General features: G+C 40.8%; 2 protein-coding genes across 2 annotated transcripts; one reads left to right on the plus strand and one right to left on the minus strand.

Moving 5' to 3' along the window:
* The first annotated feature begins 35 nt into the window (after window positions 1–35).
* On the plus strand, window positions 36–10,782 carry uprt (uracil phosphoribosyltransferase (FUR1) homolog). The gene is made up of 7 exons (XM_080035067.1): window positions 36–627; window positions 1,911–1,953; window positions 2,140–2,209; window positions 2,427–2,489; window positions 5,209–5,370; window positions 6,011–6,109; window positions 7,761–10,782. The coding sequence occupies exons 1-7, from the start codon at window positions 317–319 to the stop codon at window positions 7,865–7,867; spliced, it is 855 nt and encodes a 284-aa protein (XP_079891193.1). The 5' UTR covers window positions 36–316; the 3' UTR covers window positions 7,868–10,782.
* zdhhc15b (zDHHC palmitoyltransferase 15b) lies at window positions 9,952–14,316 on the minus strand. Its single transcript, XM_080035066.1, has 11 exons — window positions 14,181–14,316; window positions 13,757–13,783; window positions 13,549–13,643; window positions 13,311–13,431; window positions 12,894–12,963; window positions 12,498–12,530; window positions 12,277–12,397; window positions 11,586–11,718; window positions 11,313–11,439; window positions 10,945–11,063; window positions 9,952–10,091 (listed from the first exon to the last, which is right to left on the minus strand). Exons 1-11 carry the CDS (start codon window positions 14,296–14,298, stop codon window positions 10,048–10,050), a joined length of 1,008 nt encoding a protein of 335 aa, XP_079891192.1. The 5' UTR covers window positions 14,299–14,316; the 3' UTR covers window positions 9,952–10,047.
* Window positions 14,317–14,518: the final 202 nt, after the last annotated feature.

Consider the following 14,518-nt stretch of genomic DNA (forward strand, 5'->3'; position numbering starts at 1 on the left):
TCAATACGCCGGAAACGTCACATCCGGCATTCACGAGCGCTGTTAGTGTCACGGTTAGCTTCTCGACCAGGGCTTTACTTTTCGATATATTTTTATGGAAATATAAGCCTCTGGTTTGCTTTTTACACGACGCGTTTGAATATCTAAAGGTTTGTGCGTGTGCCCCTGGCGGTTAGTGTTTATACGGTGGCTGCGTGAATCGGGTAAATTCACTTTAAAACAGCAGTGGAAGCTAAATGGAAGAGCACGTTCTCTTCTTTGTCACACAGCGGACAGACAGTCACTTTGCGGGGTCGCGCGGGCAAGTTACAGTTTTATGAGAGAGATAACACTCGACCTCGTACACAGGATGCCATGCCACAATCAGCAACTGAACAATGTGAACAGTGGCCAGGAGCCCCCAATGAAGCAAGTACGATTTGCAAACAACAGCAGCGGCAGCACTGGTAGTAATAGCAGTAGCAGCAGCAGCAGCAGCAGTAGTAGTAGTGTCCCTGCAGTGCTGTCCAACTCTGAACCTACTGATGCCACCATACTGCCTGTCATCCAAGACAACCTGGGACCTCAGCTTAAACTACTCCCCCTGAATGACCAGATCCGAGAGTTACAGACTATAATCAGAGACAAGTGAGTCCCTACTCTTCTCCATCTTGAAATACACACACCACATGAAAACGTTGGTAGGCTATTTTATCTAACCAGGGAAAACTTCCTTGAGATTAAAATGTCTTTTTCAACAATATCCTGGCCAAGACGGACAGAAGTAGGCCTGCACAGTCATACATAGGCCTGCATATACTGTAAGCATAAGGTACACAAATACACAAAACAACAATGAAAGCAGCAAATATTTCTTAAAGTTGACTACAATCATAAATATATCAGGCAAAACATCTACAGCCAGATGTGTCTGGGTTTTTTGGTAACTTGTTCCAAGTAAAGGGAACGTCTTTTTGTCCCAGTTCAGTTCTGACCTTTGGAACAGACAAAGCTGCAAAAGATTTCGAGGCCTACAATTGTGAGTCCCTGTACTATTTTGTGTGATGTAGGTCTGAAAGTAAAAAGGCAGTAATCCTAAAATAGCCTAGAAAATTAGGATATGCCAGCGTTTAAGACTATGTGTTGATAAAGAAAACCATCCAACACATACATTCTACAATAATGAGCAATGGCTTTAAAACTAGTTATGAACCTCAAAGCTCCATGATACAGTGTCCAGACTAGATCATGTAAGCTTTGAGACAAGGCTTGCATGTATAAAAACACCTCCATTGTCCTGTCCACAACAGAGATTAAAGTGGCAGCCACCACCAGTCTCTTTTTAGATTCAAAAGATTACTGCATCTTATTGTGTGCCTGCCTGCCTGAAGCAATTCGCCACATGGTAGCACTGTTATTTAGCTTAGCTGCTAATTTGCCATATCTCTTTGACCAATCGTCTTTTACCAAAGCACATTTTGAGCCCGGAAGCCCATTTTGGGCCCCGAATTTCAGGCTAGATTTTAGCACACTAAACATTTCTCAGAAATGTTCTAGTTGACAAATATCATCAGGTAATAATAAAGATCATTTCAACACAAGTACTTCAGTTCATGAAGCCTCTAAGTATATTTCAAAGCATCCAAAGAATATTATAGGTTTATACTTTTCCACCTATTGTTAAGAATAATAATTTTGGACTTGAACTGAAAGAGGTTTTGTGTATTAACGGTGTTCCTCTTACCTTACACACAGAGGAATGGTCATTATTGGTTTCTCACAGTAAGGTAGAAGATTTTCAATTTAAAGAAACCAGTATCACTCTAGTACAATATATACATGTAGGTATTGTAAGTAACAGGGCAGGAAAAAGTGGCTTTGCTGCATCACGCTCTGAACTATCTGACCAAATGTGTATTTCCTTTTTTCAGGACAACCAGCAGAGGAGACTTTGTGTTTTGTGCTGATCGATTGGTAAGATCATAAATGAATACCACTCTATGCACGTTTGTGTTTGTGTGTGTGTGTGTGTGTGTGTGTGTGTTTGTGTGTGTGTGTTTGTGTGCGTGTGTGTGTGCGTGTGTGTGTGTGCATGTGTGTGTGTGTGTGTGTGTGTTTAAGCTCTGAGTAATTCATTTCCCCCCCACTCAACAACAACAGATCCGACTAGTAGTTGAAGAGGGTTTGAATCAGCTCCCGTACTCGGAGTGCACGGTGACCACGCCAACAGGTGAGCATCTCTTTGTCTGCTAACAAAGTCAACGTGTAGGTGTACAGGTTGGACTCAGACTGCTCCAACATATAGGATCCCCCTGGACCAAGCTGGATAGAGATGACAAATTATAACAGCATAAAGTCATAACATAAGAGCTGGGATCTCACTCTGTGTTTCATCTCCAGCCTGGTGACAAAGACCTTGTTCCCACTTCATTTTTTTCCCCCCTCAGGCTACAAGTATGAAGGTGTCAAATTTGAAAGAGGAAACTGTGGAGTCAGCATAATGAGGAGTGGTAAGTCTTTTCCTTTGTAAGGGCTCGTATTATGTCTGCGTGCATTTGTGATTTATGCCAACCGTGCATAACATTCTGTTCTGCACATATTCATCAGGTCAGGCTATTATCTGCCCTGTATCATAGAATTTTTTTGTTTAATCAGCAGTCCGTTCTTTTCTCCAAGTGAAGCTGATTGATCACTTCAACACTTAAATAAAAGGTTAGAATAATGTTACATTGGGCATCGACAATGCTACATCTTCTCAAATCGGGAAGTGTGTGACACCTGTTGATTTTTAGAAAAGTGCACGCACAGGTGGCATCTTGACGCACGTCCCTGTGCAATGAATGACACTTGTCAATGTGTAAACATAGAGTGCTCTCCTATTTTCTTATGGCACGACAGCATTCCAGAAAGGCAGAAATTTCATTACACACACACAAAAACCTTATGTAGTTATTGGAAATAGCTGCATTTTCCTGTTATGACAGTAATGCTAAACGAAAATGTGAAATGTATGCCTGTTTGACACATAATGTAGCTCAAATACTAAGGGCAATTCACTATGAATCATGTTTTGATTTCAATCCAAGTCCATCCAACAGTGACATCTTGAAATGTCCACGTGGGTTGTACATTTATCCACGTGTCGGGAGGATATGATGCTGTTCTCGATGACACGACAGCATCCCAGAAAAGACTACTGTACCTTTAAATACTTATCTGTAGTTTCTGTGGATTTAAAATGACTCAGCACTTCACAAAATGGCCAGTGCGCATTCAAGTGTCTGTTAAAGCAAACAGTAATTTATGAGGTAAATGTGAAGGGGAAATGAACATAGCCAACTATTAATATATTAATCAATGTTTAAGTAAAAGATGAATTAAATAGTTTTTTTTTTCAATCTAAGTCATCAGAAAAAACAATGATTTCTATTTCACGGATTCATCATTATTTAAAGTCAAACAAGCTTTAATTCACAAAATTGCAATATCATAATATTCACCATGTCAAAAACTAATAGGGAACGGTGTTGTATCAATAGGTTCCTCCATAATATATGGTGTGTAAAAACGAAAAAGGGCCTCTTGTGTGTCTCATTGCAAGGTGCATATGCATATCAAAAGGTCAGAAACAACACATGTAATTGAATTAGCGGTCAAAAGATATGGGTTTTTTGCACTGATGGTCTCGTTCACTAGCCCCTTTTACACAGCCAGTGAAAGCCGGGAATATGCCGGCCTTTCGGCCCTCCCCCCAGCTGTGTAAATGCGACAGTTGCGGAACGAGGGAAGAAAGGTGCGAGTGATCGTTCCGGGAATTTTACTACCTCGGGGGGTAGTAAGATTCCCGACACGATCAGTTCCGCCTCTCTGTTTAAATGCTCCAGCTTGTTGTTGCGGAACAGGGGGGCGTTTGACGTTCCATAGTCTACGTTCTAAACATGCGACCATGTTAGCAGTTGAAGGACGTGTGTTTAACATTAACCACGGCGGCCTGATGTCCCGTAAAAATCACCAAATAAAAGGAACGGTGTATAATCTAGCTGATCATAAGGTCCGTTGCTCAATCCAAACCCCCGCGCTTCATTTTGCAGAGTGTTTGAGTCTATTTCTGCCCAGGAGAAGTTGTACAATGGAAAGCTAGGCTAGGCTAAGTAAGGGATAAAGTATAGCGAACGGGTCACTTGCTAGAAATAAAGACCGACAAGCTGAAGCAGGAGCCCGACGCGCAGCGGAGGGCGGAGGGCTCTTGTTCAGCTTGAAGGTCGACCTAGTAACGGGGGAATAGTCTGCTCGCCCCGCTAGACTGTCTGCTTCAGCTGACTGAAGGCTCCGGCTCAGCTGTTAGCCACAGAGCTACTGTTTTGCTAACACATTCCGCCGCCGCTATCTGAGCGTATATCCACACTTTATTTCTGTCTACAGTAACGTGACTTCACACACTGTGTGTATGTGTATGTCTGATTGACAGATCGCTGCCCTCACAAAGAGACTCGCTCACAACCAACCTGTCACACACACACACACACAGAGGTGAAGCGGTCGGATTGATTTAGTCAGTTTGGTTAACTGTCCCAGTGATGTTGGACTCAGCGCGTAGCGAGATCAACTGGCACATCGTGGGGACAGTAAAATACGGCCCTCTTACTGCAAGCTCCAGCACTTCTGCTCTCAATTCACCGGCCATTGTTGTTGTTGTAAAGCAGCTGACCGGCGCGGCGCTAAATGTTTACGTCACACCTGACGCTGTTTACAAGCACCTCTTTCATTCCGGAGCGCTGTGTAAAAGGGACTACTGATGCGCCAGCAGGCCAGCGTTGCTTGGTTCTGTGTAAATAACACAGAAGCAAGCAAAGCCGGCATATTGGAGTGATGTTGTTCCGTCAATATGCCGCAATCTCTGTGTAAAAGGGGCTACTGTTACATGTTATTTTTTGCCTCCCTGGTGTTGGTACTGTAAAATATTGCCACAAGTGAATTCTGGATAACTGTCTAACTGTTTCATTATTGTATCATGGTAAATACTTGGGTTAAAATTTAAAAAACGTTGACGCTCAACAGCAGTCACGCTGATGAGGCTGCCTGCAGTGTCTGCACATATGTTTATCTTTTTAATCGGCCTCTTCAACGCAGGTATCAGCCGATGCTGATTATATCATCAATCGGCCCATGTCTTATGTGAATGGACAACAACATATTGATCCCATTTGTGTTCTCTGCGTCTCCACAAAGGTGAGGCCATGGAGCAGGGTCTCCGGGACTGCTGCCGCTCCATCCGGATTGGCAAAATCCTCATCCAGAGTGATGAGGAGACACAGAAAGCCAAGGTCTACTATGCAAAGTTCCCTCCAGATGTGTACAGGAGAAAAGTGCTGCTCATGTACCCCATCCTTAGTAAGTAAAACAGGGCTGAGCAAAGTGTGTCTTCCTGATGACTCCAGTTTACCTACCCTTCAGTTGCACTAAAATGTCAAGAGATGCTTATGTTCGTGAAAAAAAAGACAATTTCATGTATTTATTCATTTTGAGAAATCTCCCTCGGGTTGACCTTCGTCCCCACCAAGTCTGCATTTCCACATCAGACCGGCCCATTCACACTGTTGTGATAATTATAGCTCTCATTGGGGAAATTATACACTGCCTGAGAGCTGCTAGCCGTGAGCTGCTAAATAGCATAATGATGGCCAACAAAAATAGTATCTTAAAAGCCCTGGTTTTTCTTTTGTCACTAAAGAAGCATTTTTCTGCATTCAGGTTTTGAAAAGAATGTGATGGCGACCAGGCCAGTTTAAAGGTTTGTTTTTTATGTCAGAGTAATGGAACATATGGGTACACTAAGCATGCTAACAGGATCAGAAATTACAGCCTGCCAAGTGCCCAGAAATCAATCGGCAGAAAGCTCAGTGCCCTTTTCGGATACAAAGAGTCAATTGAAAACCACAATTTAACCCATTTTCTTTTTCGTTTCTGTAAATAAAGTGTCATTGTAAACAGTGGATTGTGAGTCCAACTTTCTAATGTTCTCTGTCTGCAGGCACAGGGAACACTGTGATTGAAGCAGTGAGGGTGCTGATAGAGCACGGAGTCCAGCCCAGACACATCATCCTCCTCAGCCTCTTCTCCACGCCTCACGGTACAACCAACTACCCCATCCACCTTACTGCAACTTCAGCTCACCGTCCATTTACCTTTGTTTACCAGCCAGAATGCACGCTCAGTCTCCACTCTCTCAAATGCAATCTTCATAAAATACACTGCTGTTAACCACAATGCTGGTCAGTGGCACAGCTGATCATCGGTGTTGCTTAGCCGTTCAATGGGGTGATGTGTGGAATTGTAAAAGTAGTTTTGTTCTCGCCCGCTTTCTGTAAGATTGAATGTGCATGTAAGTGGTTTCGCTAGGGATGGGCGCGAGTAATCGAGTACTCGAGTACTACTCGTTTGAAATGAACTCGATTGGTGGATGAGGAAAATCGATTTTTTTTTAAGTGTCTGTATAGCCTTTAGGCCGGCGCTATTTAAAAATGTTATATACGTGTAAAAAACGACACAAAACGGATAAAATATAGTTTAACAAAATTAAATATTTTGATCCAAGTGAAATAAACTGAGCGTTGTGTCAAACAGCAACCGCAAATAACTGCCACCTCCATGCAGCGCAGCCAGTGTGTGGTCTCCAATGCGGTGCTGGAAAACTTGGAAAGTCACATAAAGAAGCCAGGCTGACTTCGGGCACATTCGCTCCGAGCCAACGACAGTTAAGAAGCCTTTATTATGGAATATGGGATTGAGATTCAAAAGCCGACCGGTGTAACGTTCCGTTAACGAGGAATTAGTCGCGGTAGGCTAATTATAGTCACGGACACGGAGTGAGCATTACGCGGTTGGATATACAACTACTAGTTCTACTGCTTTGGTTGAGTTATTTATCCATGTATTTAAATTGTAGGACAATAATTTTATTGTATTTGCTGCCCTTCTTATTTTAAATGGTGTCTTTTTTGATTGTTAGCCATCTACAGCCCGCTTTTTTTTCTCTTTTTTTTCTCCCCACCTCAGACTCGATCGGTTTAAATTGTGGCCCGCCTATTTAATTACTTTCAGTTAGGAAAATGTGTTTTAAACAAATAAATCCTTACAATCATATGGTAACTGTGACTGTTTTACAATAAGCATTAAGCGCTGGGTCTTGGCATTATTGCGCTGCACCGTTATTCTGCAGACAGGTGCGCTGCGTTCTAAAAATAGAAAAAAGTTTAACGAGGAATCGATCGATCCTCGAGGAATGCAAGCGATCACTCGAGTAGCAAAAACACTACTCGTACCCATCCCTAGGTTTCGCAGAGAAGGATTTCTAATGTTTTGTTTTCTAACACTTTCTCTGCCAACATTGAGCCAAAATGTCCACTGTAATACAAGACTGATAATGCTCCTAAGAGGAGGAAGCCTGTTTATTTCAGTAACCTTACAGACTTGACTGTCACACCAGCCTCAAGACAAACTCCCTTTTTTTTTTTTTATGGACATTGTGTTGGCATGCAATGTTGAGGGGATAATGTTAGCATGCCTTAATACTAGTGTAGTTGTGCCTCTAGTAGAAGGCTGTATTTATACCTACATTTAATTTTTTTGAATTGTGTGTGCGTGCGCACGTGACCATAGAAAATAGGTTTTGCGGGTGGTTTCTCAATCAGTTTTGGCAACCACTATGTTTACTTATTCCTGACAGCAGCAGGATATCTTTGGATGCCTTTAATCATTTCACTTTATTTCCTTTCTCCTAGGAGCCAAATCTATCATCCAGGAGTTCCCAGACATCACCATCCTGACCACGGAGGTTAATCCTGTGGCTCCAACACATTTTGGACAGAGGTACTTTGGCACCGATTGAACCAAGGACAATCCGAGGAGCATGATCTGCAAATTGCTTTTGAGTATATTTTGTCTCTGTTTATTTAAATGTACGTCACGTTCTCCATGTTTTGCCAAATACAGCTCCAAAGTTCCTCAACTGATAAAAAAATCAATTAATCTGATAAATTGTATTTATTATCATGTGTTTTTTTGCCATGTATACCTATGCTAAAGAAAGAACACTGAACCGTATAAAGAGTTCAACTTGGATTGTTTTATTTTGCATGTTACAACAACTGACGGAAAATAAAGGATTTATATTTGTTATTAGACAGAACAGCAAATGAAACGGTATCAGTACTTGAAGTGGTTCAGAGGTATCGGAAAAGGGGAAGCGCCACAGTCACATACTCCAAAAACAATTCAAAATTCTTATTTTATAAATATCCTACAATAAGATAAAAAGCACATTGCTTCAATAGTTTATTTGAAGCATCTCATAATGGAGCAAAATATACAGACACAAAGGAAAAAAATATGAGAATTATAAAAATAAATAGACACGAGACTCCATGAAACAAACATCCACAACTTTCCTAATGTTTTTAACATGCTTTCAAACACTGAATCGCCCTGAAAAAGGATCAATATATGAGTTATGATGTGAATTTCTCAGACAAGCTGCATTTGATTTGGCTTACCCAACATATATTATAAAAAAAGGATCTGATAAAGCAAGTGAAAGTGCCAAGATCTAGGCCCAACGTTTTACTCATACTTAATAAATTGATGTGCTTAATTACATAAACGGTTTTCAACTAAGTACACTGGCTAATAAATACAGAATTCCATAACTCAAAACAGTCTCCATGTGGAGAATCTGTTTCATTGGTATTAAACATTTCAAAATACATAAACACAGGTAGAAAAACTTAAGAACATCATATTGCAGAAGACCACTGACCCGTACCAATCGTTTGTGTGTATGTATGGTGTACTGTTAGCTGTGATTTTGAAAAGATCAGAGGTGAAAACAGACATAGAAGAACCCATATCCTCCTATGAATTTCACACATTCCTACAGTGTTATCGTTCTAGGGCTGGCTGATATAGTAGATAACAAACATTAGCATATGTTCCAAAAAATGTTAAATATCACAGCATGCCTCATAGGCTCATCCCAGACTATAACACAATCAAACTGATCACTGCATATTTTTTCATCAGCAATTAACCCAACACCATTAAAGTCATGATATACAGTATATTCATGATATGACTCCACTGAAAGACAATAAACATTATTAAGTTTGCCATTAAGCTAATTTTAAGACAATGCGCTGCAGCTGTGAGCAGAAGCTACACATAAATGCTAGTTTGGTTTTTATTACTGTCACCAGCTTGATCAGACATTAATAACGACATTTTAACTCAATATAAATGCTGAAATTCTCAAAGAAAAGCATAATATGAGCGGTTCTTTCATAAATAGGTGGCACAAAATGCTGCCACAGTCTACTCACAAGCAGGATGCTTGATACATTCTTTGGAAAAAAGGATTCCCAAAACACCAGAATAAATATATTTATAAGGCGCAGGTTTAAGTCAGGTATTCTAATATGCTTATTTTCATTCAAGAAGAAAAAAATAGTTATAATGTTAAAATGCTGCAAGAGCCAGACGGATAGAGGCAAGACAACTGCATCACTATAAGAGGCTCTGCAGCATTATGGGTGTGATATAAATGTAGATACTACCCTGCACAGAGCAATCTCGACGGGGCAACATTGTAAACTCTCAGCCCAACACTGAAACAGAAGCGTATAAAGTAGTACATTGCCAAACAGAAGATTCCCAATTAACAATAATTAATAACCCCAAATAGGCCAGAGCCTTGAGATGAACAATAGGGTGAATAACAGCCCACAGTTGTCTTTTTGTATGTGAGGTAACATTGGACCGCTTTTGTTTTCCTAATCAAAGTGATACCGTTGTCCACGAGAGGAGACGAGGTGCTCCCAGTTGTCAAGTCTCTTCATTCATCATAACAGGAAAAAGTGGCAATGCAAGTCCAAATGCAGTTTTTAAATCCACACGTTTGGCCCCCTTTGGAATTTTTGGTTCAGAGTGTCTGAACATCCACATGATTTGGAATGCATTCTCCTCGCAGTGTGTGTGTGACATTAAGCCAGAGTAAATTGTCCTTACATGAAATTGCTATTCTTCCATCTCTATGGTGACGGAGGGGTCATGGTCCTCAACTGGAATGAAGGAAAGAAAAAAATATATATTATTAAACAATTTTATTTTTTTGAATGGAGTGTTTCTTGTAGCTCATTCAGCACATACATTAGTTGCATACGGCCACCAGGTGGAGGCAGAATATTCAGGTTAGAGATCCAAACAGTAAACTATTATATTGTACAGGGGGAGATCGGTGCCTCCAGATCACTGAATTTGAACACACAAGGTTTGGATTGGATTGGTCCACTTTGTTTGTTTCACTTTCACGTCTCTTAGCCTTTTTGTTAATAACTAAGGCACTAATGTTGCAGTGTGATCAGAATGTATACACCATACCTGTGAAGGAAAAAAAAGTCAAACTTGGGAGGAAAGTAAAGAGATTACAGCCTTTGACCTCTTAATTCTACAGCCTCGCTCAATTCAGTAACTCAGAGGTGGAAATTGTCAAAAATAAACACGTATTAACTGCATGACAAGGCCATGCCTGGAAAAATGGTGTCTCTGGAACGTATGTATGTATGGTGGTCCAAAATTCAGAGACCACTTCTATTTTGCATTTGTGCAGGTGCCCAACTCCAAAGCACACACAACTCAGACTTGGATTTATAACTTAATACGTTTCTTTGTAAAATGCTGCTATGTCTTAGCCTCAATCTCAAGCCATCCTGAAAAGTTTTTTTTTTGTAAAAAATTTAATAAAAGTTTGGTTTGTGCCACAATAACTATGTTTTTATGTGTTTCTTAATCCTCAAACTATCTGATTATTTCCAGGTTAACACATTAAAAAGTTAAATAGATATTTCCGATGTGGTCCCAGACTTTTAAACACCACTGTTGAAACATGCATATGACAAAATTAAAGTGATTCACCCAAGCTTCCTTCCTCGGAGCCGTCGTCCGACTCCTCCCACATGTCCTCATTATCTAGTAGGAGGTTTTGGGACTCAGAACTCCGATTCTTCAAGGGAAAGTAGTGGCCATTCCCCTGGCTGTTCATTGCACAAAAGGAAGATGGAAGCTTGTTAAGAAACCATGACTGTTACATTGTCAATCCCTCATTCTACAGCTTGTTCTTTAGCTCCAACATTGCTAACAGTCAAATTTATTTGTGTCCATCATATAAAACTAGCCATGTCCACTGTAAGGTATTATTGTTCACTGGTTCCAGTCCAAAATGTAAGAAGTGCATTTGAAATACTACATGAGCAACACCAGAATCAGCTTATAAATGTACTCACCTTGTGAAGACGGGGATGAACCACAGCCTCCGATCCTCTCCAAATACCTGGTGCAGGTTTCTGCGTATGCCGACATTGAAGCCATTTCTATCCGGTCCACTGACAAAAGATGGAGCTGAGAAGGCCTCTAGAGAACAAAAAAAACAGCAACTATGGGTCAGAATATGTCCTGCTTCAACTCTACATTTACCTTTACAAGGACCTACATTCATGATACAAGAGTACCTCTTCTTAAGTGGGTTTTTTTTCTATTAAGAGAATGCAAACCCTCACCTAAAGTGGATCGGTTCTTGGCCACCAACCAACAATGGTAGCCAAAGAGGAACATGAGGCTGACGAAGAACATGAGCGCCACAAACATGAGGAAGAGGACGTGGAACTTTGCTGGCCCATTTGGCAAGTCCCCCTGGGAGAGAGAAACCGGAGAACTTGAACCTTTGAGGAAGATTTGTGGCTTTAAAAAAGTCATATATTATGCTTTCTTTCAGGTTAAAAATTATAATTTGGATTTCTACACAAAGCAGTTTTCATGGTGTAGTGTCCATAAAACCCTTTATATTTTAAGTGCTGTTGGTAAATACCCTCTTTTAAATCTCTATCGCAAACTTCAGTTATCACAGGTGAAGGTAGTGCCAAGTTAGATGGTAATGGTAGGGGGCTTCTACCCTTGTGACATAAGCGGTGCTAAATCTGACTTTTTTTTCCAGGAAGGTGGAGAAAAATAAAGGGTTGTTTTTTGCATACTCCAGTCTTTACTCACACTGGGGACACATATTAATGTTGAAAAAACATGAAAAACATTTTGCATAATAGGTGACCTTTAAAAAAGGTGTAACTCAATATGGAGGATTCACTTCTCTGTGGTTGTTGAAATTGCAACAGTGCTGACTATGGGCAACTCAGAACTTATCGTATGACTCCACTATCAGATGACGAGCATGAGTGATGTGTTCATGACACTCACCACCCAGAATTTGAGGAAATACTGAAAGACTGTTGCCCCAATGAAAACACAGTACACCATGGAGTAGGACAGGAAAAGCAGGAAAAACTTGTAGTTGGCGAAGCCCACACAGTTGTTCACCCTTAAAGAAAAAGAAGGTCAGGTCAGGTCAGGTGTCGCCATTAATACATATATTCCTTCAAGAAAAAGGGAAATAAAGGCTGCTAGGAAATTCTACTTACCACGGACAATGATGGTCCATCTTCAAGACACATCTTTGAAAGAAAAAAACTAAATGTTTAGGATTCCAAATAATTTTGACTGTTGAAAGCAGTAAATACCAATAACATTTATCACAACAGAACACTCTTTATTTTACATACATTTTTCCTACAGTCCAAATTTTGAATACAACCATTTGTACATATACAGTACTGTATACTGTGACAGCGGTCTGCACTTTTTCTTTTGGTAAACCTCTGCTCTGATTGACTAATAGGATATTCCTTTTGAGAGATAGTATGCCAACAAAAAGAAACCCCTTCTAATTATCACAACAGTGTCAGGCCAACCAATATCTCCTTGCCTGGTGCAATCTCTCTCTGGATGAATGGATTGAGGAGGAAAGGGGGACTTACGTTTCACAAACCGAACAGTGGTGACAGCGGTCAGGCTTCAGTACCTGGCAGCGGTCGCAGAACCTGATAGCTAGAGACAAGAAGATGGACAGTTGAAGGATGGACATGTGAGCTGAGCGTGTATACCCTTCACTTAACTCCCTGCAGCCTAGAACTTAAGTCATAGCAATCAGCACTAATGAAAAGGGATACAATGGCTGCTGACTGTGGGTGGGGATGCTAAGGAGCAAACACAGAGCTAATTGCCCTGACCTACTTGCTTTGAAAGCACACATACTATGTGAATGACAGCGGATTGTGGCTAATGCTTCCACCTTGTTACCCCCTGTGGTTTTTTAGATACAGCAAACGTGTGAATAACACCACAACTTGCAGATGAAAAAAAGATACATAAATGACTTGACAGGAACAGCTTACCTCCAGACTGAGCCCGAGTAAAGATGGGCAGTTTCTTTGCAATCTCAACCAGGATTTGTTTCTGAGCGTCTGGTCTCTCCTCGTACTCGTATCTCTCCTTGTCTGAGTATGACAGCTGGAACTACATCAATCAAACATGCATGAGATGATGGGTTTATACATTACAGTTAAGTTGTTTAGTACCATATAGTAATGGTAAATATGTTAAGCCTGTTGTCTTTTAACAATTCCGGGTTACCTTTTTGCATGGTGATGCCGGAGGGGTAAATATGGACTTCCAGTAGGTCCAGGAGAACATCACAAAGCAGACATGAAATACCAGCAGGTAGGCAACTGCAAGCACAACAACAGGCTCACAATAAAACAACCTGCAAACTGTGGGGCTACTATACTGTATTGTTTGGCAGCGCACCTGCTTTTAACTAAACAAACACTGGGAAACTCACCCTTTTCCAATGTGTTGGTGAGTGTAACTGTGAAAACAAGAATTAAGCATAATAAGTACACAAGCCAGAGACTAGCAAAGGTGAAGCAAACCGTTTCTGACTGAAACTAGTTTGAATATTCGACATTTACCGGCTAACACGACTAGCTAAGAGCCTCAACAATAGCCTGTCTTTGTACGAATAATAGATTCAACACAGACACACTATTTGTGGCAATGATAAATTAATTTAGGCTACGTGTCGCTTTTTTTTAGTTACGTTAACCAAAAAAAAGCACACCTTTAGAGCACTTCCGCATGGTTTGCTAGCTCCTGCTTGTCTCTAATCATATTTTGTGTCAACACTGCTGTGCGGCAGTCCGCGATGTCTACAGCTAAACACGTCCGAATCACAACAAACGACACGCAGTTTCTCTCGTACTTACAAAGACAGAGCTCAAAGACATATGCGTAGTACGACCACACCATCACTGAGGCGATTATAAGGACAGGTATCCAGGAGAAAACCCTTTGACAGCATCTTAACCCTCTGGAGAGAGCCATATTCCATTTAAGCTCTGCTCTTCTCTGCGCTCCACTACCATTCCTGGGGTTTATCCATCGGTGACATCGGCGAGCGATTCACCGCACTTACCAGGAACAAGAACAGTATCCAGGTAAAAAAAAAGATCATCTAAAATGATACTTTAATAACAAAATTATCAACTAAAATGATACTTTTATTTCCAACGTATCATCTAGATTCTGATACTTTTGCCACGAA

The sequence above is a fragment of the Ammodytes marinus genome (assembly GCF_949987685.1).
Source record: "Ammodytes marinus genome assembly, chromosome: 10".
NCBI classification, from domain to species: Eukaryota; Metazoa; Chordata; class Actinopteri; order Uranoscopiformes; family Ammodytidae; genus Ammodytes; species Ammodytes marinus.

Excerpts from the sequence above, each read along its gene's own strand:
- uprt (XM_080035067.1), top strand. The coding sequence starts at position 317 with ATGAGAGAGATAACACTCGACCTCGTACACAGGATGCCATGCCACAAT. Across the intron at positions 628-1,910 it reads CAGACTATAATCAGAGACAA|GACAACCAGCAGAGGAGACT; the intron begins GTGAGTCCCTAC and ends TCCTTTTTTCAG. Across the intron at positions 2,210-2,426 it reads CACGGTGACCACGCCAACAG|GCTACAAGTATGAAGGTGTC; the intron begins GTGAGCATCTCT and ends TTCCCCCCTCAG.
- zdhhc15b (XM_080035066.1), bottom strand. The coding sequence starts at position 14,298 with ATGGCTCTCTCCAGAGGGTTAAGATGCTGTCAAAGGGTTTTCTCCTGG. Across the intron at positions 12,398-12,497 it reads ATGGACCATCATTGTCCGTG|GGTGAACAACTGTGTGGGCT; the intron begins GTAAGTAGAATT and ends TTTTTCTTTAAG. Across the intron at positions 11,064-11,312 it reads TTCATCCCCGTCTTCACAAG|CCAGGGGAATGGCCACTACT; the intron begins GTGAGTACATTT and ends TGCAATGAACAG.